Here is a 26,932-nt window from a genome sequence, read left to right as displayed (position 1 = left end):
GCTGTAGCAGGGACTGGGGCTGCAGCAGCTCTGCAGGGCCCTTCCCACCCCACCAGTCTGTGTCTCTGTGGCGCTGTTGCTCGGGGGGCTCGCAGAGCCCCTCTCCCCGGGACACCCAGCACAGCCCCGGCTGCACGAGGGATGGACGTCGCTTTTATTGAGTCACTCGAGTGCTTTAAGTACAGAAGAACAGATACAGAGATGATACATGTTTGTGCTTCAACACTCTCAAACATTTAGATTCCAGTAATTTCAAGGTAAACAAGTTCCATGACAGACCAGGTTAATTCTCTTTTTTTAACGTTTTCCTTTTGATAAATTATTTTTATATAAATAACTGTAACAGAAAAACCCCCAAAACAAACAAACCCCAACAGAACAGTGTCCAACACACAGGATCCTGAAGCGTCTGCATTGCTAAAACCAAGGAAGGACTCCAAGGGGCAGGAGGACCAGGGAACCAACAAAGATCAATGTGCAATGATACAGCCTTTGCCCTAAAAATAGATATTTAACCTCATGGGCAAGGAACAGACCGGGGGGGAAGGGGGGGGGGGTAACCACCAACAAGGCAAGAGAGAGAGATCTGTGGGGAAGGAAAAAGGGGGTCACAGCCTTCAGGGGGAGAGAACAAAACAATGGACCCCAAAATCTTGCAGTGCAGCTAACGGCAGGGGAAGGAGCAGGGGGCAATCCCGGGGGGGCAAATCAAAACCCAAGGGAAAGCCCAGGTTTGGGTAAGTCACTATACACCAAGCTTGTAAGAACGGCACGAGACACAGTCATTAATATACACAGAGGCTGGGGGGGGGCTGGGGGGCACCCAGGAACCCGTCCCACGGGCCCAGAGGAGCGGGGACAGCGCGGGGATGCGAGCGCCCGGGGCGGCGGCGCGGGATGGGCTGGGATGGGCTGGGATGGCACGGGGGCAGAGATACCTTACAGTCTAATCTGCTGTCTACAGATGGGGATGTGAGGGACACCCCGGGAAGGGGGAGGCCGGGCTGCAGCCGGGCAAGGAAACGGGGCCCAGCTCCAGCCTTTGGCCAGCTTGGTCCCTTTTGCCATGGGAAACGCCGCAGCGTGAAGCATCCTGGGGGCACCATCTCCCTGCCCCTCTCCCGCGCCCCACGCCAGGCGTTGGTGGGCACAGCTCCAGGAGCACCCACCAGCCCGAAAAGCCAGGGGAGAGGTGGCAGTGGGCAGAGCCTGGGCAGCCCCACGGCCCTGGTGGGGAGCAGAGCCGAGGGGAGAAGGGTCGTCTCTGCAGCTTCTGCCTCAGGGCTGGCAGCGGGGGGCAGCGGCTCCTGGCAGCGGCTCCTGGCAGCTCCCCATGGCTGCGGCTACAAACACACAGAGCAGGGTTTTGTCTTTTCCTCTTTTTAAACACAATGCATCGGGTTTTCTCAACGTTATTTGTTTTTGGCTGTTGTCCCCTCCCTGGGGATCAGATGGGATGGGGCAGGCGCTGGGAGGGGAGGGGGCTCAACACGAGAACGGGAGAGAAGCGAGGCCGGGGCTGGGCGCCCGGCCGGAGGGTGAATGCGGCATCGAGTCGCTGGCGGCGTTTCCTCTAACTGCTGCTTTCCTCCTCTGTTTTGTTGAGTTTCTTCAGCGTGTCCAGCAGCTTCTGTGGGGTGAGGATGTGCGTGGACCCTGCGGGGCAGAGAGGAGGGTGGAGGGATGAGTGGTGGCTCCAGCACGCCCCAGCCCGCCCCGCAGCTCCCCGGCCCCCTGACCCGGCCCCCCGGCAGGGCCCGGCCCCGCGCTGCTGGAAATGCTTGCGAGGAAATGGACGGCTATGGGGACGCAGATAACGGGAAAGGAACAGAAAAGGAGACATGGAGGAGATGGATGGAGCTGGGTGGGATGAGGCGGGGGCCAGGAGGTGTCTGCAGTGGAGTGGAGGCCCCTGGGGTCGCTCCTGGCCCCTGTGGGAAATGGCTAAAAATGCAGTGAGGTGGATGGGATGGGGAGTGCGGGGACAGAGACGTTCTGCAGGCCCTCGGGCTCTTCCCTGCACAGAGCATCCTCAGGCTCAGGACGTGGCTGGAAGGGGAAGAGGTGGGAGGGGAGGAGGAAAAGGACTCTGGCCCTTCGCTGCGCCTGGCTCGGCGCTTCCCTGGCGTGGTGCCAGCGGCAGCTCCTGGCCCTGCTGCCCTCAACTCTGAGCCCCGTGCTGGCCACATAGCCAGCACAGCCAGCCCACGGCCAGCACAGCCCACGGCCAGCACAGCCCATGGCCAGCACAGCCAGTCCACGGCCAGCACAGCTGGCCCATGGCCAGAAGAGCCCATGGCCAGAAGAGCCCACGGCCAGCACAGCCAGCCCATGGCCAGAAGAGCCCACGGCCAGCACAGCCAGCCCATGGCCAGCACAGCCCATGGCCAGCACAGCCAGCCCATGGCTAGCCCAGCCCATGGCTAGCACAGCCCACGGCCAGCACAGCCCATGGGCAGCACAGCCAACATGGGCAGCACAGTCCACGGCCAGCACAGTCCGTGACCAACACAACCACCATGGCCAGCCCGTGGCCAGCCCGTGGCCAGCCCATCCTGTGGCCAGCCCAGCCCGTGGCCAGCCCAGCCCGTGGCCAGCCCATCCTGTGGCCAGCCCAGCCTGTGGCCAGCCCGTGGCCGCCCCAGTGCCCAGCAGCAGTGGCTCAGCAGGGTTGCCATGAGGGGCCTCGCTGACAAAACCCCCGTCAGGGTTGGGGTCTGCAGCCATGGGGGAGTCCAGTTCTGCCCATCCAAGGGCACCACAAGAGCAAACCTGAGCTTTCCTATCGATGGGATTTCAGCCCCATCACCCCCTGGAGCCGGGGGACTGTGGCAGCACTCAGCCTTTGCTGTGGGGGATGAGAAGGTCCAGGCTGGGACGGGCCCTGGGGGCTGCGCCTCGTGCCCACTCTGCCCCGGGCACCAATCCCCCAGCCCCTCTCTGGCCGTCCCGCGCTGCTCCGTGCCCCTGCCCGGCCCCGGGATGCCTCTGCCAGGCAGCAGGACCCTGACCCGCCCCCGGCCCCGGCGAGGGGGAGCTCATGGCATGAAGGAGCCGAGAGACATGGCAGAGGGGTGATGGAGGCGGCGCTGATGCTTTTCCACCCGGCAGGAGGAATTGCAAGCATTTTCTGATCGGAGAACCAAAAGGAAATGAAAGCCAAAACAAGAACTGAAGAAAGGAGGAACTCAAAGAAAACCCTTCGGGGGGGAAGAGTTTCTTTTTCGTTAGTAAGCTGCCTTTACTTGGTTTCTTTGGCTCACTCCATTGCTGGAGCCTGATCCTCAAATGATACCCTAGTGGAGTCCCTGAAGTCGGGGTGCCTCAGGTCCATGAGAAATTTGGTGGGAGTGAGAATGTGAGTAGAACCTGCAGGAGAACAGAGTGGGGCTGACAGCTGTGCCAGCACCCCCCAGCCCCATCCTGGGGGCAGGGAAAGCCGCGGGAGCCGCGCAGACGCATGCGGGGGATGGCCCCAGGGAGAGGGGCGAGAGGAGGGATGGAGTCGGGCTGGCGGCCGGGGGCACACGGCTGGGGGCTGCAGGAGGTGATGGAGAGGGGGATGCTGCTCCCAGGGAGCATGTCAGACCCCGGAAAAAGGCTCTATCAAACACCCCAGGCGAGAATCCAGCTACCAGGGGAGATGGTGAGGGGCTCCTGCCCCTGCCCTACAAGGTCCTTGTCCGGCTGTGCCTCCTGGGGGGAAGTTTGAGGCAGCCCCTTGTTAACCTCTGTCAGAGCTTCCCTCGTGTCCTCTGTGCCTGGCCCCAGGCAGAGCCTGTCCTGCTGCTCACACGCAGCTACTGCACACAGCGTGTGGCACAGTCACCGTGCGGGCTCACACGCCTCCTGATTTGGGCCACCCCAAGGACGAGTGAGCGACACGAGGGGCAACAGGAACAGCTCAGGCTGGAAACTCTTTTCCCTTTCACCCAGCTCTGCTCGACCCAAACCAGTCAGAGAGAGGAAAAAAGGGGGCGCAGGGGCAGGGGGTGTGTGGAGAAGCCCTTTGCAGAGTGCCAGGTCCCGCAGCCAGCTGGAGGCAGGAGCTGGGGGAGCAGGGGACGAGCAGCAGCGGGGACACTCACCTATTAGCACCTCCCACTTGCCGCTGGCCTGTGTCACCTCGTAGGCACAGCGCATCTCGTTCATGCTGACGCCGCCCAGGATGAAGATGATGAGGCGGGGGCCGCTCCGGTACTCGCCCGGGGCCTTGTTCTTGTGCCAGTGGCCGTAGCGGGCACTGCAGAGAGGAAGAGAGGGATGAAGGACAGGCAGGAGGATGCTCAGCAACACACTGAGTGACAGAATCCCTGAACCACAGCATGGTGGGGCTGGAAGGGCCCTGCAGAGCTGCTCCAGCCCAACCCCTGCTCAAGCAGGTTCCCCTGGCTCAGGGGGCACAGGAACGTGTCCAGGTGGGGTTGGAAACCTCCTGGGAAGGAGCCTCCACACCCTCCCTGGGCAGCCTGGGCCAGGGCTCCCTCATCCCTACAGTAAAAAGGTTTCTCCTCAAACACAACTAAATCTCACAATAATCAGCTCCCAAATTGCTACTGGAGCTGCTACAGGAAGGGAAACTGAGGCATGGCAGAGCTGCCCCTGAGGGCTGGGAGCTGCTGGTGCTCTGGGTGCCAACGCACAGGGGGGCTGGGGGTGACCCAGAGGCTTGGGGGACCCACCTGCCAACGCACAGGGGGGCTGGGGGGAGCTGGGGGTGACCCAGAGGCTTGGGGGACCCACCTGCCAATGCACATGGGGGCTGTGGGGGACCCACCTGACAGCGGTGGTGCTGAAGGAGGCGGAGGAGCGCGTGGAGATGTACGGGTAGTGCTTGGTGTCCAGCTTGTCATCGATGGCATCCTGTGGGCACAGAGCCCTGGGTCAGAGAGGAGCTGGGCACAGGCCCTGCCCAGAGCCCTGCCAGGACCCAAGGTTCATTTGCATAATTTTGCATAGCCCTTCTTTTGGACCCATGTGGCTGTTTCTGTGAGAGGGTGAACTCAAGGATGACGGTGGTGCCTGGCTGCTGTGGGGCAGGGGCAGTGCCCGGGGCTGTGGTACAGGGCAGGGGGTGAGGCTGGTCCTCAGTTGTGGGGACAGGGTAGGGGGGCCAAGGCTGGGTTCCCTTTTGGGATGTTCAGGGCAAACTGATGTCTTCACTCCCAGGACCCACCCCAGGGGTGTGAGACCTGCTCTTGCTTCCCTCAGCAGTGGAGGGTTAAAGCCTTGTGCCCTTAGCCCTGGGGATGAGGTTCTGGGTGCCCTGGGCATAAAGTCACCCCAGGAAGAATTTGCATGAGTTGTGGTAAAGGAAGGCAAGAGCTGTGAAATCGAAGGCTGGGGCTCAGCTTGTCATCAGTGCTGAGGAGCAGAGATGGCACTGAACTGCAGTGATATCCCCCTCCCCAACACCAGGCGCAGGGGCTGGCTGAGCAGCTGGGGCATGTTGGTGTTGGGGAGCAGTTTTGGTGCTGGGGAGCCCCTGGCTCTGGGCAAATCCTGGAAGACTGCTCCAATACAAGGAGTGGCTGGGAGGGAGCAGGTCAGAAGAAGGGCAGCACCTGGGAAAAGTCACTTTGTGTCTCTGCCTGGTGCTACCAGAGTGCAGAGCTCATGGGGCAGCTCCTGTGCATGGCTGGAGGGCTCTGGCCTGGCTGGGATGTGGGGGGGTGCTGTAATGGGGCCACCCCACTGTGCCTGTTGTGGCACAAAGTGCAGCACAGGGAGCAACAGTCTGTTGTGCATCTTCACAGAACCACAGAATGGGGGGGATGGAAGAGACCTTTAGTGATCATCTAGTTCAACCCCTGCTCAAGCAGGTTCCCCTGGCTCAGGGGGCACAGGAACGTGTCCAGGTGGGGTTGGAAACCTCCCAAGAAGGAGCCTCCACACCCTCCCTGGGCAGCCTGGGCCAGGGCTCAGCACCAAAGGAGTTTCTCCCAGTGTCTAAGTGCAACTCTTTGTGTTCCAGCTTTTGTGCATCAGCCCCTGTCCTGTGTCTGGGTACTAGAGAAAAAAAGTGTTGCCCCAACCTTCTGACAAACACCAAGTATTTAAACACTTGTGTGTGTTGCTGAGATCCCCCCTCAGCCTTCTCTCCTCCAGGCTGAACAGCCCCAGGGCCCACAGCCAGGGCCGTGCGTCCCACCACACACGTGGGGGCCAGGGAAGCCTCCCACAGCACCCCAGCCACGGGCAGCGAGCAGTGCTGGGCACGGGCAGCAGGGAACCTCTGCAGGTCCCTTCCCAGGCAGTGCCCAGGTCCCTGCTCCGTGCCACCCTCACCTCCATGATGTCCTTGATGACGGGGGTCCATCGGGACAGCTGGTAGGTCTGCTCGCTGATGCGCTCCTTGCGCTCGGGCTTGCTGCGGCGGCGCAGGGTGGACTGGGCACAGGGACACGGGCACACGCTGGGACGTGGGGCTGCTGGGGGAGCAGGGCTGCCCCAGAGGGGTGCTGGGGGCATCCCGGGGGGCAGGGAGGGGGACACTCACGTCTGTGATGATGGGCACGCCGAGGTGAGCCATGTTGGTGATGATCTCGCTGTCCTCTGCTGGGATCTGCGCGTGCTGGATCAGCTTGTTCAGGTTCTCCTCGGTGATGCCTGGGGATGCAAGAGGGGGAAGGTGTCCTGAGAAGTGCCCCTCCGCTGTCACCCAGCTTGGTGGTGATGAGGGAGACAGGGCTGAGCTTTTCCATCTGCATTCTCTTGGCTGAGCCCCGAGCTGCCGATGCCCAGAGCTGCCTACACGTCCTGCCCAGCTCTGCCCAGTTCTGCCCACTCAGCCCAGCCCTGCCCACCCTGCCCACTCTGCCCAGCCCTGCCCACTCAGCCCAGCCCTGCCCAGCCCTGCCCTGCTCTCCTCCTCACCATTCTTCAGGAAGATGTAGAGCAAGATGATGCGGATCTTGTCGTAGGTGCTGACATTCCCATCCAGCAGGATGGGGACAATGGCCCTCATTGGGTCCTTGATCTTCTCACCTTCAGCATCAGTGCCCATGGCCAGGTCCTGCAGCGAACACACGTGCTCACCACACCCTGCCCAGGGCTCAGTGCTGAGCTGTGGGGCACGGACCCGTGGCGCCAGTTGTGTCTCGGCTGGGGACGGGGCTGGGGGAGCCGGTACCTGTTCCACTCGGCAGAGCTTGTCCACTGTGCCCTGGTAGTGCTTCATGCAGTCCTCAGCCAGGTGCAGGTGGGTCGAGTACTGGGGACACAGGAGCCGTGCCGTCACCCTTCCCGTGTGGGCAGCAGCCCAAGGTGCCCGTGCCCAGGGCCAGGCACCCTCCAGGGAGAGCTGCCATCGCCCACCCGGGCTCACCCCACCTCTCCCGTACCTTACTGAGCTCCTTCTGGTACTGTGGCATCTTCTTCAGCATCTGGGACAGGTCTCTCATGGTGGTCTGTGAGGGAAGGGGACGTGGTCACTCACCCTCGGGGACTTAGGGACCACGAGCAGAGAGGGGATGACCCTGCCAACGACTCTGTGCCCACGTGAGCCCCTCGCAGGGCTCTGGCGCATCACCAGGTCTCCTCTGCCGTGTCTGAGAGGCAGGGAGGGGATCTGCAGCTCTGCAATCTGGAGTGCCCAGGGAAGAAATTCCCCCAGGACCCTCCTCTGGGCCCCTCAGAGAGAGTGCTTTCAGCTTCTCACCACTGCCACACTCTGTTTCCACCGGGGTCTCCTCACTGCCACCGGCCCGCAGTCTCGGGGGACAGGGGCAGCTACTGGGGGAGGGGCACGGACTCCATGCCTGGGGCAAACAGCCCGTGGTGCAGTGCCCAGCCCCAGGTGTAGGGGAAGCACCCCACAGCCCATCACCCCACAGCCCATCATCACCCCCATCAGGGACTGAGCACCCTTGGCCCTTTGCAGAGGTGCCCATGGGGTGTCCTCAGGAGCCAGCCCCTGGCCGAGCCCCCGGAGTGCCCGTTCCCTGCGGGCAGCCAGGTCACCTTATCGCCTGTGTTCATCCTCTTGCTTGAAGAAAACTCCTTCAGGGAACGGGTGACCTCCCTGGGGAGGGGGGCACAGCGTCAGCGGGGAGGGGGCAGGGGCAGGGGGGCCATGCAGAGCCCATGTCCCACCGCTGAGGTGAGCTGCTGGGGGGGACACTCACTGGGACACCTCTGCGATGTGTTTGTGGCGCAGAGTGACCCACAGGTCATCATCCTCGTCCAGGAGAACCTCCTTAATCCGAGCCTCCCCGATGCCGCTCGTCTCGTACCTGCCAAGAGCGCAGCAGTGTCGCAGGGGCTGGGGCAGGGGCCGGGCTGCTGCCTCAGTGCCCGGGCTCCAGGCAGCGGGGGGACACTGGGGAGGTGTGGGGGGGTCTTGGCTCTGCCAGCAGCAGGGTGAAGTTAGCTCAACTCACTTTCACATCTCAGCTGCTAAGTGTTGGGAAGGGGGTAAGGGCTGAAGGCTGGAAAAGCCCCTTTCTGCGTCAGTCCTGCCCACCAGGCCTGGCAGGCTGCAGGCAGCAATGGCTGCTCCCAGCCAACCCCTCATCATGGGGTCACAGCACGGGGGGGTTGGAAGGGACCTTTAGAGACCATCTAGCCCAATCCCCCTCCCAAAGCAGGAGCACCTAGTTCAGGGGGCACAGGAACACATGCTGCCAGGTGTTGAAAACCTCCTGAGAAGGAGCCTCCACACCCTCCCTGGGCTAATGGAGGGATGGGGGGATGCTGAGGCTCAGACTCACTGAGCTCCCACCTCCCACGCCAGGGCCGGGCTCGAGGGGCTCAGGGAGTCTCTCACTTGTAGACATCGTTCTCGATGGGCAGCAGGTCGTAGCTCATGGCCTGGAAGGTCAGCTCGTGCAGCACCGGGGACGCGGGGTCGAAGCCACGGTCCAGGATGAGGAGCTGGGAACGCGCCTTGTCCGGGCCCTGCGGAGCCAGGGGGGCTGTGAGCAGCGGGGCCGGGGGTGGCTCCAGCCCCATGGGCACTCGGGGAGCCACAGCTGCTTTGGGGCCCCTGCTCAGGGTCTGTGAGTGCCGTGGGGCAGAGCTCCAGCAGGACTTCAGGAGGAGAGCATCACCCCCAGCGTGCTCCCGCGGGGCCTGGGCCCTGCTCACCTCGCCCATGGTGGGATCATCAGCCTTGTAGGCGTCCAGCTTGTCCTGGATGAGCTGTGCCAACATGGCATTGTCCTTGTAATCCCTGGAGGAGGCAGGAGGAGGGCTCAGTTCTCCAGAACGTGTGGCTCCCCAGCACGGGACGGGGAGGAGCTGCTGGTTTCCCCGTGCAATGACATTCTTGGCTCAGGGGAGAGGAGGGACCTGGGCCGGTTTTGTTGCCCCATTCCTCCTCTCCTCAGGCTGCTCTGCTTTGCCAAGGTCTGTCCTACACAAGGTGCCACTCAGATTTGAAACGCCCCCTCCCCTGCTCACCAGAGCCCCCTGGACTGCCAGCACCCATGTCTGTCCCTCCCACCATCTCGTCCATCCCATCCCATGCCACGGCCTCCCCAGCACGGGCCCAGCCTCATCCCTGCAGGGACAGGGCAGGGACAGGGGCAGGGCAGGGGCAGGGCAGGGGCAGGGACAGGGGCAGTGGCAGGGGCAGGGACAGGGACAGGGCAGGGGCAGGGACAGGGCAGGGGCAGGGGCAGGGGCAGGGGCAGGGACAGGGCAGGGGCAGGGGCAGGGCAGGGGCAGGGGCAGGGACAGGGACAGGGCAGGGGCAGGGACAGGGCAGGGGCAGGGGCAGGGCAGGGGCAGGGGCAGGGACAGGGCAGGGGCAGGGGCAGGCGCAGGGGCAGGGGCAGGGGCAGGCGCAGGGGCAGGGACAGGGGCAGTGACAGGGGCAGGGCAGGGCAGTGACAGTGGCAGGGGCAGGGCAGGGGCAGTGACAGGGGCAGTGACAGGGGCAGGGACAGGGCAGGGGCAGGGACAGGGGCAGTGACAGGGGCAGGGCAGGGCAGTGACAGTGGCAGGGGCAGGGCAGGGGCAGTGACAGGGGCAGTGACAGTGGCAGGGACAGGGCAGGGGCAGGGACAGGGGCAGTGACAGGGGCAGGGCAGGGCAGTGACAGTGGCAGGGGCAGGGCAGGGGCAGTGACAGGGGCAGGGCAGGGGCAGGGCAGGGGCAGGGGCAGGGCAATGGCAGGGGCAGTCACAGTGGCAGGGGCAGGGCAGGGCAGGGGCAGTCACAGTGGCAGGGGCAGGCGCAGGGGCAGGGGCAGGGACAGGGACAGGGCAGGGGCAGGGACAGGGCAGGGGCAGGCGCAGGGGCAGGGACAGGCGCAGGGGCAGGGGCAGGGGCAGGGGCAGGGACAGGGCAGGGGCAGGGGCAGGGACAGGGACAGGGACAGGGACAGGGCAGGGGCAGGGACAGGGCAGGGGCAGGGGCAGGGCAGGGGCAGGGGCAGGCGCAGGGGCAGGGGCAGGGACAGGGACAGGGCAGGGGCAGGGGCAGGGCAGGGCAGGGACAGGGGCAGGGGCAGGGGCAGGGGCAGGGGCAGGCGCAGGGGCAGGGGCAGGGGCAGGGGCAGGCGCAGGGGCAGGGCAGGGGCAGGGGCAGGGGCAGGGCAGGGGCAGGGGCAGGGGCAGGCGCAGGGGCAGGGGCAGGGCAGGGCAGGGACAGGGGCAGGGGCAGGCGCAGGGGCAGGGCAGGGGCAGGGGCAGGGCAGGGGCAGGGGCAGGGACAGGGCAGGGCAGGGGCAGGCGCAGGGGCAGGGCAGGGACAGGGCAGGGCAGGGGCAGGCGCAGGGGCAGGGGCAGGGGCAGGCGCAGGGGCAGGGGCAGGGGCAGGGGCAGGGCAGGGGCAGGGGCAGGGGCAGGGCAGGGCAGGGGCAGGGCAGGGGCAGGGGCAGGGACAGGGACAGGGCAGGGGCAGGCGCAGGGGCAGGGGCAGGGGCAGGGACAGGCGCAGGGGCAGGGGCAGGGCAGGGCAGGGACAGGGGCAGGGGCAGGGGCAGGGGCAGGGGCAGGGCAGGGGCAGGGGCAGGGACAGGGACAGGGCAGGGGCAGGCGCAGGGGCAGGGGCAGGGGCAGGGACAGGCGCAGGGGCAGGGGCAGGGCAGGGCAGGGACAGGGGCAGGGGCAGGGGCAGGGGCAGGGGCAGGCGCAGGGGCAGGGCAGGGGCAGGGCAGGGGCAGGGGCAGGGACAGGGCAGGGGCAGGGGCAGGCGCAGGGGCAGGGGCAGGGCAGGGCAGGGGCAGGGGCAGGGCAGGGGCAGGGGCAGGGGCAGGGCAGGGCAGGGGCAGGGCAGGGGCAGGGGCAGGGACAGGGACAGGGCAGGGGCAGGCGCAGGGGCAGGGGCAGGCGCAGGGACAGGGCAGGGGCAGGGGCAGGGGCAGGGACAGGGACAGGGACAGGGCAGGGGCAGGGCAGGGGCAGGGGCAGGGACAGGGACAGGGCAGGGGCAGGGGCAGGGCAGGGGCAGGGGCAGGGACAGGGACAGGGGCAGGCGCAGGGGCAGGCGCAGGGACAGGGACAGGGGCAGGGCAGGGGCAGGGGCAGGGACAGGGACACGGCAGGGGCAGGCGCAGGGGCAGGGGCAGGCGCAGGGGCAGGGGCAGGCGCAGGGGCAGGGGCAGGGACAGGGACAGGGCAGGGGCAGGCGCAGGGGCAGGGACAGGGCAGGGGCAGGGACAGGGGCAGTGACAGGGGCAGGGCAGGGCAGTGACAGTGGCAGGGGCAGGGCAGGGGCAGTGACAGGGGCAGGGCAGGGGCAGGGCAGGGGCAGGGGCAGGGCAATGGCAGGGGCAGTCACAGTGGCAGGGGCAGGGCAGGGCAGGGCAGGGACAGGGGCAGGGCAGGGCAGGGCAGGGCAGGCTGCCCTCACCCGCGGTACCGCACGGCCGGGTACTCCTTCAGCGTGGCGCACAGCGTGGCAATCTGCTCCGCCAGCCGCTCCAGGATCGGGTTCTTCATCTGAGCCTTGTGTGGGCTGTAAAAGCTTTGGAAGGAGTCGGCTGAATCCAGGGAGTAAACCTGGGGGCGCAGCGGGAGGGGTCAGAGGGGCACGGCTGGAGCGTGGCCCAGCGCGGCTGGCAACCGGAGCCCAGCCCAGCCGAAGCTCAGCAGAGCTCAGCTCGGGGAGGCCCTGGGCTGCCAGCTCTGAACCCTGATGCCGCCCCCAGCTCCAGCCCTGTGCCGTGGTCCCTCGCCAGGGTGGGTAAGGGAGGCAGGAGACCCTCTGCCCGCAGCAGCCACGTGCTCCCAGGCAGGGAACCGGAGGCCTGGGGACCCGTGGGGACGCTCAGCTCTCGGCTCGTGCCACCAGAAGCCAGTTTGGCTGCACGTGGGATACCAAGAGCTCATCTTCTGACACACTGTCCCCCCAGAAATGCTGAGGCTCCAAGGGTTAATGACACCAAGCAGGTCTGTCACCCTCTGTCCCTGCCTGTCCCACTCATCCCCATGTCCCCAGCACGGGCAGAGGGGGAGCTGCACAGGACCAGGGCACAGCACCCACCACATCCCCATGGAGATCAGCCCCCAGAAGCAATCAAAGGAGATGGGGAGGGAGAGCTGAGAGGGAGGAGAGGAGGGAGAGGGGTTTGAGGCTGTTACACAACCCTGTCAGGCTGGAGAACCCACAGAGATGGCCCCAGCCCGGCCTCACCTGGGACTCAGAGGGCAGGAAGGCAATGTTGATCTCTGTCAGGGTTTTGATGACCTTGGCAGCACGGGATTTCACCAGCTCATTGAAGAGGGCATCAGGACAGGCTGCAAGGAGGATAGTGCTCAGCATCCCTCCATCCCCACTCACGGGAGCTTCAGTGACAGGGACCTTCCCTCCCCTCCCCTCTGGGTACTCACAGTCAGTGAAGAAGACGTGGGCAGCTCTGTACTTGGAGGTGGGAGGATCCTTGAAGTCGTTGATGAGGGAGTGGATGGACTGCAGGAGAGAAGGGACCAGCCGGGCTCGGCAGGGTGGCATCCAGGGTCACCCAGGGACCCCCCCTGCAGCTGGGCATCCCCCCACCTCCCCTCAGCCAGGGCCATGCCCCCCAGCCCCAGGCTGCCCACTCACCTTCTCGGAGGGGGTGATGAGGTACACGGCCTCCAGGCTGGGCAGCGGCTCCCGGCGCTTGTTGATGTCTTCCACAACTGGGGAGGGGTAAAAACAGTGGCTGTGGCAGGGCTGGGTGTGGGCAGAGGCACTGGGCTATGGGGGCTTGTCAGATCTGTGTCCAAAGCATTCCCAGCCACTTGCCCCTGCACACCTGGGCACTGGAGCTGGGGCTGTCTCTGCTCTGTCCCAGCCCTGGGGGTGCCTGTGGGACCCCAGGGGGACTCATCTGTGTGCTCCTGTGCTGCCCTTGCCTTGCTCTATGCTCTGGAAGGGATCCCTAGGGTGATGCTCTGCTTGTGCCCAGGCTGGGACAAAGACCTGCTGCCCCAAACACCTCCTGATGCAGGGCCTGGAGTTTCCTTCTCCTTCCCAAGTGCCAGAGGGGCTACTCTTAGGGCTGACATAACACATGGTCTCCTCCTTAGACTGAAGCACTGCCAGGGAACTGCTGAGGCTCCTCCAGCCCAGCAGCCACGGAGGGAGGCTGTGGAACATCAGCCTGGCCCCAAGAGCCACCTGTGAGTGATGGGGCAGCGAGTCTCCGTCCCAAGTGGGATGGGGCTGGGGGCAAGGCCCTGTGCTACCACCCTGACCAGCCTGTGCCAGCCTGGAGATGCTTTTGCAGGTCCCTGGGTAGAGAGGGAGGTTCTGCCCTTCCTGGAAGCAAGCGTGTGCCCGGCTGGGAGCTGGTACTCACTTGTGATGCCCTCTGTCATGATGTCGGTCATCTTGCAGCAGGAGGAGAGCATGCGCATGCTGAGCTGATCCACCACCAGCACCTGGGCAGAGGGGCTGTGAGCAGGGGCACGCTGGGCACCCAGGAACCGACCTCTCCCACCCCTCTGCCCGCCCCTGGGGCTCCTGCCAGCACCCACCCCTCCCCTGCTCCCTCCTCACCACCTTCCTCCTCCTCTGACCCCCCCAGGCTCTGGTGCTCACCTTCCATTCACCCTTCTTCTTCACTTTTCGGATCACATCGTGCATAATCTCTGCAAGAGAGGGAGCAGAGGCAGGGGTGAGTGCCTCCCCCCACCCCACAGCCCCCAGGGGCCCACTGGCAGCAGTGGGCTCTGCGCTGGGAGCACCAACCCCCCCCCGCACCATGTGTGGGGCCATGGTGAGCCCCTCTGCCCCAGCGCCCTTCCTGAGGACCTGGGGAGGAGATGGGGGGTATTTGGGGTACTCAGGGACGGGGGGGCAGCCCTCAGCCTTGTTTTTCACTTGTGCTCAGCTGGGAGGGGGTTGGGGGTCCCTCAGGGCAGCCTGGGGGTCACCCCCCATGCCTCAGCTCTAATCCGAAGCGCAGGGAAAACAACAGCAGCTTAAGAGCTCCTTTTAGAAACAAGAATCAAGCGGCCTGAGCCTGTTCCTTATAATCCTCCACAATCCCATCTCGCCTCCTGCAGCCGCTGGGCTTATGCAAGAGGCTGGGCTGGCAGTGCCCATGGCTGCCCCTGCTCCCCAGGACGCCTGCACCCCCCTTCCCGGGCACAGACACCCCCTGCATCCCCCTTCCCAGGCACAGACACCCCCTGCATCCCTCTTCTCAGGCAGACACCCCCTGCACCCCCCTTCCCGGGCACAGACACTCCCTGCATCCCTCTTCTCAGGCACAGACACTCCCTGCATCCCCCTTCCCAGGCACAGACACTCCCTGCATCCCTCTTCTCAGGCACAGACACTCCCTGCATCCCCCTTCCCAGGTACAGACACCCCCTGCATCCCTCTTCCCGGGCACAGACACCCCCTGCATCCCCCTTCCCAGGCACAGACACCCCCTGCATCCCTCTTCCCAGGCACAGACACCCCCTGCATCCCCCTTCCCAGGCACAGACACCCCTCTTGCATCCCCCTTCCCAGGCACAGACATCCCTCTTGCATCCCCCTTCCCAGGCACAGACACCCCCTGCATCCCCCTTCCCAGGTACAGACACCCCCTGCATCCCTCTTCCCAGGCACAGACACCCCTCTTGCATCCCCCTTCCCAGGCACAGACACCCCCTGCACTCCCTTCCTGGGCACAGCACCCTGCTCCTGCCCTGGGGCTGCTCCCTGTGGGGTGCAGGATCAGGCCCCAGCAGTGGGACTGGAGCTGGGCTGCAGGAAGGGGCTCTTGAGCCTTGCCAGAATAGTTTGCCCCTGTCAGATACAGGTGCTGCCCAAACATCTGCCCCACCACCTTCCCCCTGCCCTTCTCTGATTTAGAATCAGATCTTAATTGGGTTTTAATTGGGCATTTCCATCCCTGTTGCTGGAACCAGAGGGTTGGAGCAAACCCCCCCAGGAGGGAGAGCAGAGGAAGGACGTGGTGTGGCTGTGTCCTTGGGCTCAGCCCCAGTGTGTCCCTGCCCTGTGGGGTCATACTCCTCGGCAAAAAAGGCCCTCCCTGATTTTGGGGACACCTCATGTCCCCCAGCACAGATGTCCCCCACCCTGGCCCACGACCCTTCCCCGTGGGAGCAACCCCAAGGGGTTGAGTGGCAAAGCTCAGTTTGGGTTTACATGGGGCAGTTTGGGGCCTACATTTGTCTCTTCTAGAACAAGGCTTGAGGGGGGTATGCAGAGGGGACAGCCCTGGGAGCGCTCAGCCCTGGGCACTCCCGCTTTGGGGGATGCTGAACTGGGAAAGCCTCCCCTGTCCCCAGCTCTCCCACCCCTGGGAATCGCACAAGCACTCGGGGCGATGCTCCTCCTGTCTCCCCACACTGCTGGGCTCGTTCCCTGTGCCCCCAGCTCAGCACCCCGGGCTGAGCAAGGCTCTAACACCCCCGGGGCTGCCCACGGGGCTCTGAGCCTTGGCACTGAGTGGGGGCTGGTGCAGGGACACACTGGGAGCCCGGGAGCAGCCCGTCCTGCTCTGAAACCCAGAGCAGCCATTCCTCCCGCTGCGCTCCCTCCCAGCCACGTCTGCCCCGGGGAGCCCCAGAAGGATGCTGCCCATGACTGCTGGCCCTGCCTGTCCCTCTCCACCAGTACAGGGCGTGTGGGGCACCTCAGGGCCATGGAGAGGGGATGGAGGGGGCCTGAGTATATTGCAATGTGTCCAGAGACAGGTAAAGCTGGGGAAGGGGCTGGAGCACAAGGGGCTGGGGAGGGGCTGAGGGAATGGGGGTGTTGAGCCTGGAGAAGAGGAGGCTGAGGGCAGCCAGCAGCACTCTCTGACACTCCCTGACAGGAGGCTGCAGGGAGCTGGGGCAATGAATGACAGGACAAGAGGGCTTAAGTTGCCCCAGGGGAGGTTGAGGTTGGAGCTGAGGCAGAACTGTTTCCCTGAGAGGGGTGTCAGCCCTGTGCCAGGCTGCCCAGGGAGCTGGGGCAGTGCCCAGCCCTGGAGGGATCCCAAAGCTGTGGAGCTGAGGTGCTGAGGGGTCAGTGCTGGGCTGGGCAGGGTGAGGGCAGGGCTGGCACTGCAGCAGCTTCCAGGGCTTCCAACCAAAGTGATTCTGTGATGACTCTGGTTTGGCTCTTTCCCTGGAGCAGGGATGCAGTCACAGCAGTGCTGCCCACCAGGCAGCAGCCCCCAGCCCCATCCACCTCCATCGCTGAGCACAGGGAGCTGCCAACCCTGCCCCTGCCCTGCAAACCCCCCTCTGCTCCAGTGCTGAGTGGGGATGGAAGAGGAGGAAGGCAGGAGCTGGGAAGGAGCGTCCTGAGGCCGGGGGAAGGGGCTGTGTGCTCTGCCCTGCACCCCCGGCCTGCTGCAGCGCAGGGGGAGACGGGGGCTGGGGCAGGGGAGCCCAGAAAGTGACGATGTGGTGGGAACTTCCCGGTTTGGCTGTGCTTGTGTTGAGCTGATGTGTGTGCCGGGGCTGCAGCTGCCTGGCTGAGCACCTCCTGGCGCTGTCACAGCCCCCAGCCGGATCCCACCACCCAGACAGGCCCCCAGAGCAGAAACTGGGCACCTCTGAGGGGCACTGCTCTGAGCTCTGTGGCTTTGGGGTGTCCATCCCCCCTCGGCACCAGGGGCCAGCCCTGCTCCCAGCCTGCACAGAGCTGCCCTGTGCCTGGGCCCCAGCCCTTCCCTAAACCGTGGGTCACATGTGGCTCCAAAGGTCTGCTCTCCATGGCTGCCAGAGCCAGCTCAGAGCCCAGGCAGCGTCTGGAAAGAGGCAGATCCAGAAAGCAGCCTCCGAAGAGCGACAGCCTGAGATTAGTGTCACATTCAGAAGGGATGTGGCCAGGGTCTGCACCTCCTGGGTGTCCTTGTAGCAGCCACTACATCCCATGGTAGGGAAGAGCAGTCTGTTAGCTCCTGGGTGGACCAAGAGGGCAACACCAAGTGCTGGGGGTGGCCATGGAAAGGGGCAAGACGGGAATTCTGAGGTGAAAAGGTGCAGATGTGTGAGGGTACAGCTGCTCTCAGGGGCTGCTTTGGCTACCATGGCTGCTGGCAGTGGAGCCAGGGCTGGGTGCTGTGTCTGGGCAGCTGGGCAGGAGGTGAGCAGTGGTCACAGCCTGGTGAGGAGCGGGGAGGTCCCCAGGCATCTCTGAACAAGGACAAGGCCTTTGCGGCTGGGCACCAGCAGTGTGTCACTTCTTGGTGGGTCAGACCTGCTCTGGCTGACACCACCTGCACCTCAGTTAGCACAAAGCACTGCCCTTCCCAAGGGGCATCCCATGAGCAGAGGGGCTCCCGGGGCACTGCCAGGCAGGGGGTGAGCACTGGGGCACGGACGAGGCACCGAGGGCTGGGCAAGGCCAGAGCTGAGAAGATGCCCAGGTGTGTCCTCGGAGCAGGGCTATTCCTAAGCAGCCTCTCTGGCAGGGGCACACCTCACCAGGAGAAGGGACGTCAGTGCATACGAGCTGCCCAGCATGAGCAACTCCAGGGAAGGCATCCTACAGCCAACTCCACCCTCAGGGAAGGTTATAGGAGCAGAACTTCCCAGGGGAAATGGTGGCTGCTCCATGGCTCAAGGTGCCCCAGCCAAGCCGGGCAGCCTCCTGGAGCTCTCACAGCCCCATCAGATGCTGCTGCCCGTGGCCCCGGAGGGCTGGGACAGTCAGAGCTCTTGGGCTCTAAGGTCAGCTGGGAATGCTCAGTAAAGCTTTTCATTATCTTGCAGATAAGCCAGGTTTCAGAGGTAAAAAAGTGTGTATGTGTATCTCATAGCCAGGCTGTGCTCAGTGATGGGCAAGGACAGGACAAGGGGCAATGGGTATAAACTGGAACACAAGAGGTGCCAAAGGAACACAAGGAAGAATTTGTTCCCTGTTGAGGTGAGGGAGCCCTGGCAGGGGCTGCCCAGATGGGCTGTGGAGGCTCCTTCTCTGGAGACATCCCAACCCAGCTGGATGAGTCCCTGTGTGCCCTGCTCTAGGTGGTGCTGCTCTGGCAGGGGGGTTGCACTGGGTGAGCTTTGCAGGTCCCTTCCAGCCCTTCAGATTCTGTGATTGTGTTTGTCTGAACCCACAACATTCCAAAAGTTTCCTTCAGTCTGGAGGAATTTTAACTACAATTTCTACCTAGAACAGACAATACAAACAGCTCTGGACCCATCCTCCAGTGCAGAGACAACATCAGTGCCTACGGACTGATGCACATCTCACCTGTGGAGGAAGAACCTCCAACACCCAAGTAACATGGTCCTAAAAGTGCAACCATGCAGATGACACACTCACAGTCACAAAACCACGGAATCATTATGGTTGGAAAAGCCTTTGAAGCTGCTGCAGTCCCAGCCCTGCCCTCACCCTGCCCAGTCCAGCACTGACCCACGGCCTCAGCACCTCAGCCCCACGGCTTTGGGATCCCTCCAGGGCTGGGCACTGCCCCAGCTCCCTGGGCAGCCTGGCACAGGGGCTGACACCCCTCTCAGGGAAACAGTTCTGCCTCAGCTCCAACCTCAACCTCCCCTGGGGCAACTTGATGTTGCATGAGAGCACCCACAACCCCCAGCCCATGCCCTGCAGCCCAGCTCATTCTCAGGGTGCTGCACCCACTGCATCGTTCTGAAGCTGGTGACACGGTGGCCTAGTAGGACCTGAGCCCATCCATCACCCCAAGAGGCTTAGCCCATGTTATTCACACTGAGCTGGCCAGGCAGCCTCTCTCCAGGCCAGCCTTGCCTTGCTTCCTCACAGCAACAGCAGCCAGCCCCACATCCCCAACTGGGCCAGGGGAACAGAGACGAACCCTGCTGTGGCTTGTGCCCACACCAAGAAAGCTGTGACCAAACACCAACATGGACTCATTCTGGGATGCCCCAAGCCCTTAATCCTGCTTCAGAAGGAGCCTGAAACCCAACGAGGTGCCCTGAGGGTGGAAGCAGTGAAACTGTGTCAGCAGTAAAACCGAGGCCACCACCCTCCCTGGAGCAGCAGGATGGGTGAGGGATGCTGCAGCCAGGGGACACTTCTGCTCTCACCCTGATCCAAGTCTGGCCTGTGCCAGTGGTGATGGCCAAGCCCTTCCCTCCTGGAGCCATGCAGGAGGGCAAACTCCTGCTGCACACAAAGGCTGCCATGGCCCAGGAGCTCCCAGGTTGCACACCTTGGCCTGAGGTGATAAGGGAGGATGGAGTTGCTTTATGGATGGGCAGCAGGAATAGCCCAAGGTCCTACAGGAGGTGAGGGGCTGCAGCCATGGGCTGTGACACTCAGGGCTCAGTCCTTTCCCCCTCTCATGCATCCTCTGTTTGGGATTCAAAGTCCCAGAACTGCTCTGGAGGTCACAGAAATCCAGGGTGAGGTTTGCTCAAGACCCACTTCTCTTCAGAAGCTGTCACACTGCATCTCCAAGACGAACGTGTCTGGCTTTGTGTTGGCTTGGCAACGGCTTTCTGGCTGGTTCATTAACCAATTGCTTACGACAGTGTGAATGTTACACAGCCACAGCCACGTCTGAAGATCGTGGAGCACAGATCTACCTCTTAACATGCTCAGCTGGGGATCTCTGGGTGCCAGTGCACTGTCCCCAATAAAATAGGCCTCGTGGAGCAGAGCATGACAAAAGGCCATGGACCCCACCTGGGACATCGAGAATAACTTCATTTACAGGAGGCAAAGACCAGCTCATGTCCTGCAGTGTGGCTAAGAGCCATCTCAGAGATGGTTAGCGTCTGGAGACCACAGTCCATGAACAAGCCCCAAACATCTCCCCTCCAGCAGCCTGTGTCCTGCACACTTGTGTTTTTCTCAGCAGATTCTTTCTGGTGCCCACCTGGCAGGTCTCAGCCTTCTGAAGGACACGTTCCTCAGGCAGGAACCTGCTGCTGCTGCAGCCCAGGTGCCACCCAGCTGCAGCAAGTCCTGCACAAGCAGAACTGCTTCATCCTTTCCTCCCCAGCCCGGGATGAGGCAGACTTTGGTCTTTTCCCACCCAGAGCAGCACGGCACATCTCCCTCTGAAACGCCACGTGTCAGAGCCACGCCGAGCTCTGCTGCTCTGGGAGCCGCGGGCGCTGCTTTGCTGCTGGGGCTCTGGCTTCAAGGATTAGTCACAGTAATCACAGTAACCTGTGATTAATTCCTTCTTCTCCTGTTTGCACTGCTCACATGAAGGATGCAGGTCTTTATACCTGCCAGCCAAAGCTGGGAAACCTGCACGGCCTGGAGAGAGGGAGGACAGAGACCTGGAGGTCTTGAACTCTTCAGAGACTGAGTAACACATCCAGAAGGAAATCACAGAATCATGGAATGGTGGGGTGTGCAGGGCCCTGCAGAGCTGCTCCAGCCCCAGCCCCTGCTACAGCAGGTTCCCCTGGCTCAGGGGGCACAGCAATGTGTCCAGGTGGGGTTGGAAACCTCCTGAGCAGGAGCCTCCACGCCGTCCCTGGGCAGCCTGGACCAGGGCTCCCTCACCTCAGCACAAAAGGACTTGCTCCTTGTGTTTAAGGGAACTGTTTGTGTTCCAGCTTGTGCCCATCACCCCTTGACCTGGCACTGAACACTGCAGAAGAAAGGTGTCACCCCATGCTCCTGACAAACACCCTTTAGGTACTTGTAAATGTTGCTGAGCTCCCCCCTCAGCCTTCTCTTCTCCAGGCTGAACAGCCCCAGGTCCCACAGCCTTTCCTCACAAGGAAGATGCTCCAGTCCCCTCAGCATCTTGCTGGCCCTGCACTGGCCTCTCTCCAGCAGTTCCCTGTCCCTCTGGAGCTGGGGAGCCCAGCACTGGCCCCAGGACTCCAGATGAGGCCTCAGCAGGGCAGAGCAGAGGGGCAGCACAACCTCCCTGGCCCTGCTGCCCACACTCTCTTGCTGCCCCCAGGCTGCCATTGGCTTCTTGCCCACGAGGGCACGTTGCTGGCTCATGTTTACTTTGCTAAGGGAAATGAAATGCACAATCACACCCACAAATTGCTCTCAGGCTGCACTGGCGAAAGGGGGTAAAAGTCACGTGGATTTTCGCTGCAGGGTCCCTCCCAGCACAGTCTCCTCAGGTCTGCACAAGCATCTGGGACTTGAGTAGGGCTTCTCCATTTGGCTAGAGTCAATGGAACCTTTTGAAGGCATCACCCCTCATTAATGCTCATCCCCTTCCTCCAGGTGTTTCGTTCCACAGCACAGAGCACCAAGAGCTCTCCTGCAGCAGGATGGCAGGCACAGGGTGTCACAGCATCCCAGAGGGGAGGTGACCCTCTCCCAGAGCTAAGTCAGCCTCTCCTACATGTGTGGCTGTGACTTTCAGAGCTGGTTTGTCTCTGCCTTGAAACAAGAGGGAGCAAAACACCAGCAAACTGGGGCTATTCAGGCTCAGGCTGGTGGGAATCCAGGCTGGGGTGGTCCCCACATGGATGCTGGGGACAGGATGGAGCACAGCTGATGTGCAGCTGAACAGGTCCAGCTGCCTGTCGACACCAGTGCTCACACATTCACCTGTCTCTGTGTGTGGGGGGGCAATGTGGAAGCCCATAAACCAATGCACCTTCAGCCTGATCTAATTTTGCACTCTCCCTGACACAAGAGCCAAACTCCTTCCCACACTGAGCTGGTGGACACAGCATCTGCTCCTCAGCGTGCAGCTGAAGGCCACGTGACGCTGATTCTCTTTTTAAATGTGTTGATTTTGTGGTAAGAGGGAGGGAACCTCTCCTGGGATTTTTCCTGAGAGATGCAGGGAAATTAGACCCAAAGGTTTTCAGTTTTAAGGGGGAGAGTGTGTAAGTCCTCTGCATCCGTGGCTTTTTGGACCTTCCTGCACACGCAGACGCTGGTGGGTGGATGCAGACCTGCCCAAATGAGGTTTGTCATCCTTGGTAACCTTCCATGGTCACAGATGGGCAAGTATTTCACAGGTTCTGGTGTAGGACCATGGTTTGGAGACTGAAATTGTTCTGTAATGTGTGTGAAGATGAGCCCTCAATCTTGCTTAATTTCTTAAAGCGTTCCTAACTCAGAGCTGATGTTGGAGGCGAGAGACACCCTGGTGACAGGGCTAAAGGTCCCAGCAGAGGCCTTGCCAAGGGCCTGTTCCTGCACCCAGCCATGGGGCAGGCAGCACGGCATCGCCCTCGGGGCTCCTTGGCACAGGGCATCAGGTAGCAACTGGCTTCAGGGTCTGCTCCCACCCTGGGAGATGGGGCACACAGACTCTGCCCCCCGCCTCCAGCTACCTCACCAGCACACTGAGATGATAGCAGGGCTGGAGGCTCTGCCCTGGGCTGGGAAGAGGATGCAACATACATCCCTGACACATTCCTGCTCGTCCTTCATTGCTCTGCAGAGGCATTGCCAGACCTGGCTCCAGGGCAGCACACAAGCTTTGTACCATGGACCCCAGGAAGGGCTTGGATCATCCTCAAAGGGCAGCATCTGTCTGCCAAAGTCACCCTGTGCCCTCAGCCCAGGGGTGGTGGAAGCAGTGAGGTGCCGCAGGCAGCATGGCTGAGTTGTGACCAGCACCTGGCAGCAGGTCCCCAGGGCCCCTGCCTGTGCCCCGAGGCTGGCAGTGGGCTGGCAGCCCTGCTTGTGCCTCCTCCCTGTGCTCTCCCTGTCCCCCTGTCCCTCTGCCTCTCCCTGTCCTTGGAGGTGCAGCTCAGCATGAGCCTGGGCTCCTGAGTCATCGCATATCAGTGTGGGCCAGGCAGAGGTGGCCCCTGGAGAGGTACAGATGGGGACACTGAGTGACAAGGCCTGGCAGGGAGTGCTGTACGTGGGTGCTGGGGGGCCAGCTGACCTCATGCAGGTTGGATTGAACCCTGGGGCAGCCCTGGCAGGCAGCTGGCACAGGTCAGCCCTGCAGGAGGCTGTGCAGGTGAGGATGCAGGATCAGCTGGTGTCCTGGGGAAAGGGGTTTACTTGCCACCTCTGGAAGAGAGCAGGACACTGCCTTATCCTGAGGCTGCTCTGCTGCTCCCATCTGTCCCTGGCAGCAAGGAGCAAAAGCAAACCCTCAGGAACGTTTCTCTCCTCTTGCAGGTGAAGGGGTCCAGGGACTTTCAGATCCAGTGTGGGGATCGGCTCTGTGTGCTCCAGCTACGTCCCTTGCAGCAGCCCACTGTGGTGGCAGTGCCTGCTCAGGTGTCAGCCCTGCGGCACAGCCTCCATGGGGACGGCTCAGTGAAGGAAACCCAGCCTCCTCCTCCTCCTCCTCTCCACTGCAGGGTGCTGCAGAGAGCAGGGACCAGGCAGGGCAGAGGAAGCTTGGGGCAGACTGCCCTGGGAAGATTCAAGGAGGCCCTGGGGCAAGAGGGGATGGGAGGAAAGTCCACGTGGTGTGGGGTGAGCTGAAGAACTGGGGATGGGTGTCCTCAGAGGTGGCACCAGCTCCCACACTAGCGGGGGACCTTTTCCAGCCACCACCGTGGCCGGTGTCCAGTGGGGTCCCCTGAGAGGCAGCTGCAGAGAACACACACCAGGAGGATCTGGTCCTCGGCCATAACCTCTGGGGCTGAGCACAGCCAGCTCCAACCTCCGCCAGACGAAAGAGAGTCCTGGAGGGATCGCTGCTGGATGCTGCAGGGAGGTGCAGGGACAGCCCCTGCCAGCACACACCCCACGGCTCTGGGGGTGCAGATCCAGTGCTGCAACACTCACTCACCTCAGCCCCCTGCCTACCTCCTCCCACCTCTCCAGGGGCCTCCAAAACCCCTTCTTGTTATGGCACCAGCTGGTCAGAGAATAATCCAGGTCTGGAGGGAAGCCAGGGCAGAATGCAGCTCCGGAGGGGGGGCCTGGCAGAGTGAGCCATGGCAACAGGGCAGCATCCTCCCCTCCCTGCTCAGGGAGGGGGAACCCAGCAGAGACACCCTGCCCCAGGGTCAGCCCCAGCCTTGCACCTCTTCTTCCTGTGAGCAAATATCTTTTGTTGTGGGGGGGGAGGGGAGGGGGTTGAGGTAAACCTTTGGGGAATCCCTGCCTCAGAGCAGGTTGGTGCAGTGAGGCAGAGATGGGTCAACCTTGTGCTAGCCGCATTGGTGGGCAGGAAAGGGGGAGCTCTGGGGATCCTGCAGACTGGTCTGAGCTCTGGGGATCCTGCAGACTGGTCTGAGCTCTGGGGGGTCCTGCAGACTGGTCTGAGCTCTGGGGATCCTGCAGACTGGTCTGAGCTCTGGGGGGTCCTGCAGACTGGTCTGAGCTCTGGGGATCCTGCAGACTGGTCTGAGCTCTGGGGGGTCCTGCAGACTGGTCTGAGCTCTGGGGATCCTGCAGACTGGTCTGAGCTCTGGGGGATCCTGCAGACTGGTCTGAGCTCTGGTTTGAGCTTTGAGGGATCCTGCAGACTGGTCTGAGCTCTGGTTTGAGTTCTGGGGGATCCTGCAGACTGGTCTGAGCTCTGAGCTGAGCTCTGGGGAAGCAGTTCCAGATGCAAACAGCACCTCAAGGCAGGAAGTGACCCACCAGGAGCTTCCTGTGGCAAGCTGGGGAGCACCTTGAGCCCCAGCAGCCCGCAGCTCCTCCAAGGGCCAGTCCCTCACTCCTATGCAGCATTTTGCCTGCACGAACCCTGCTCTCTCCTTGCGCACACCCACGCTCCCTGGCAGCCCTGCTCCAGTGCTGCTGCCCAGCTCCCCAGCAGTGTTCTCTGCCTGCAACCATATTTTTCAGGGAAGAACAGAGCAGTTTGCTACTAAACCCTAAAAGGAAGAACTGAGGCAGATTTCCACGACGCTGCCTTGAACCCCTGTGTGCGTGTGTGTGTGGGGAGGTGTTGCTTTCTCCCAGCCCATTTTAGCACGGAGACAATGAATGAAAATAAGGGACCCACACTGGTGCTGTGCCCTGGTCAGTGAGGGTGCTGGATGCGGCCGTGCCTGGGGGTGCCTGGTGGGTGCACCTTCCCCCCGAGCTGGGCTGGGGGCAGCCCCTCTCCCCACACATCGGTGATGGGACCAGCCCCCCAGGAAAGAAAACCCGGCAAAGCACAAGAACCAAGCTCAGCCCTCCTCCCCGCAGCCGATCCCGCGGCACAGAAACAACAGGCCATTTCCCTGCCTTTCCCCGTTCCGTCTGCGGCTGCCTGGGCTCGCACCCCCAGCGCAGCACCCCGGGGGGCTGGCGGGGGCAGGGATGGCGCAGACCCCGCATCCCCGGGGCAGCTGACGCCTGGGGACACCAATCCAGGTGGATATCCATGTCCACACCCCCTCCCCTCACATCACCACCCACCCGATCACACCACCAGCCCCGGGCGCGCCATCCGCAGCGGGAGCTGCGCCGTCAGCCGCCCACCCGCGGGGCTTTCACCCCCTCCCGCACCACCCCCGCACCCCCCGCCCGGCAAACCCCGACCCGGGCGAGACCCGGCCCCGACGCCACGGAAAGCGATGGTGCCGGAGGAGCGGGGAGGGCGGGGGAAGGCTTTTCATGGCTGCGGGGAGCGCGGGGGAAGTTCCACCGGCTCCTGCCCTTCCTGCTCGCCGTTTAATCCCTTTTGCTTTTAATTAATGCGGAGTTTTCCGCTTTCATTTTTGCTACAGGGAAGGGAAACGCCTCCCCTACCCCCCGCCACCAAGCCCCGCCTCGGGTATTTGGGAGAAACTGCCCCTCTTCCCCTCCCCGCCATGAAGACGCCGAAAGCACCGTCTGGCAGCGGGCGGGGAAGGAGGAAGCGAAGCCGGGGCCGCTGCGCTCCCCCCGCGGCTCCGCAGCCCGAAATAGCACCCGAAGGGCGCAGCAGTGCCCGCGGAGCGGCGGCCGGGGGGGGCACAGGCTCGGGGAAGCGAAGTCACGTCCGGGGAAATACACAAGTAACCGTAACGGCCGCGGCCGACAGCGCGACTCGGCGCAGACAAAGCGGCCGGCCGGGCTCCTGGCTCCGCGGCGGGGGGGGCGCGGTCCCCCCGGGCCAGACCCCGCAATGGGGGCGGGGGGCGGCGACTGGGCTTTCCTGGTTACGTTACGATGGGGCGATCGCCCCTCCGCCGTCAGCAGCCGGGGGAAGGAAGTGGGATTACAGCACCTCTCGCTTCCCTCTTCCCCCCCCCAAAGCACTGCAGGACAATCCCCGCGGCCTCACCCCACCACCCACAAACACCACCCGGAGGGCGACAAGCCGCGACCCCCCTCCCGAGCCCCCGCGCCGGCCCGGCCGCACGGCCCGCCCGCCGCCCCCAGGGCCCGAACTGCGCATCCGCACCCGCGGCACCGCGCTCCCACCCGGGAACGGGGCCCGGAGCCCCGCGCCGAGCCCCCCGCGACGTGCCCGGCGCGGATCTTACTTTCTCCCACCACAGCCTTGAGTCCGATGGGGGCCATGGCGCGGGCCGCGGCTCGCAGCGCCCGCGGGCGGATATGCGGGCACCGGGTGTGGGGCGGGCAGCCGCAGCACGGCCGGGCGAGGCTGCGGGCGCGGCGCCGGGCGGCGCGGGGACGGGGACAGGCTCGGGACGGGCTCGGGGATGCGGCGGCGGGGGGGGGGCCGCGGCGCGAGGGGCGGGGGGCGGCGCGCGCGCAGCTGACGGCGCGGGGGGCGGGGCCCGGGCGGCACCTGCGTCACTGCGCCCGCCGCAGC

The 26,932-nt window shown here is 63.6% G+C and overlaps 1 protein-coding gene across 2 annotated transcripts; it reads right to left on the bottom strand.

The window, feature by feature from the left end:
- Positions 1-131: 131 nt before the first annotated feature.
- On the bottom strand, positions 132-26,810 carry STXBP1 (syntaxin binding protein 1). Of its 2 annotated transcripts, XM_062011465.1 has the most exons (19): positions 26,640-26,806; positions 13,975-14,024; positions 13,733-13,814; positions 12,994-13,070; positions 12,780-12,858; positions 12,583-12,686; positions 11,800-11,948; positions 9,088-9,172; positions 8,768-8,898; positions 8,127-8,234; positions 7,963-8,023; positions 7,344-7,409; positions 7,133-7,213; positions 6,877-7,015; positions 6,500-6,609; positions 6,289-6,390; positions 4,778-4,863; positions 4,089-4,243; positions 132-1,656 (listed from the first exon to the last, which is right to left on the bottom strand). In XM_062011465.1, exons 1-19 carry the CDS (start codon positions 26,674-26,676, stop codon positions 1,574-1,576), a joined length of 1,785 nt encoding a protein of 594 aa, XP_061867449.1. In that variant the 5' UTR covers positions 26,677-26,806; the 3' UTR covers positions 132-1,573. The 2 variants fall into 2 exon arrangements, 1 of the variants encoding a protein (XP_061867449.1); XR_009820045.1 differs by lacking the exon at positions 132-1,656 and having other exon boundaries at positions 4,155-4,243; positions 6,289-6,415; positions 26,640-26,810.
- Between the last annotated feature and the right edge of the window lie 122 nt (positions 26,811-26,932).

Source organism: Colius striatus, chromosome 19 (assembly GCF_028858725.1).
Source record: "Colius striatus isolate bColStr4 chromosome 19, bColStr4.1.hap1, whole genome shotgun sequence".
In the NCBI taxonomy this organism is placed as follows: Eukaryota; Metazoa; Chordata; class Aves; order Coliiformes; family Coliidae; genus Colius; species Colius striatus.
This window is presented reverse-complemented; position numbering and strand designations above follow the sequence as displayed.

What these genes read in the sequence shown, in the direction of transcription:
- STXBP1 (XM_062011465.1), bottom strand. Translation starts at nt 26,676, where the DNA reads ATGGCCCCCATCGGACTCAAGGCTGTGGTGGGAGAAA. An exon ending in CTACATCTTCCTGAAGAATG is followed by an intron (nt 6,610 to 6,876) that starts GTGAGGAGGAGA and finishes TTGCATCCCCAG; the next exon opens with GCATCACCGAGGAGAACCTG. An exon ending in CAAGTGGGAGGTGCTAATAG is followed by an intron (nt 1,657 to 4,088) that starts GTGAGTGTCCCC and finishes TCTGCCCCGCAG; the next exon opens with GGTCCACGCACATCCTCACC.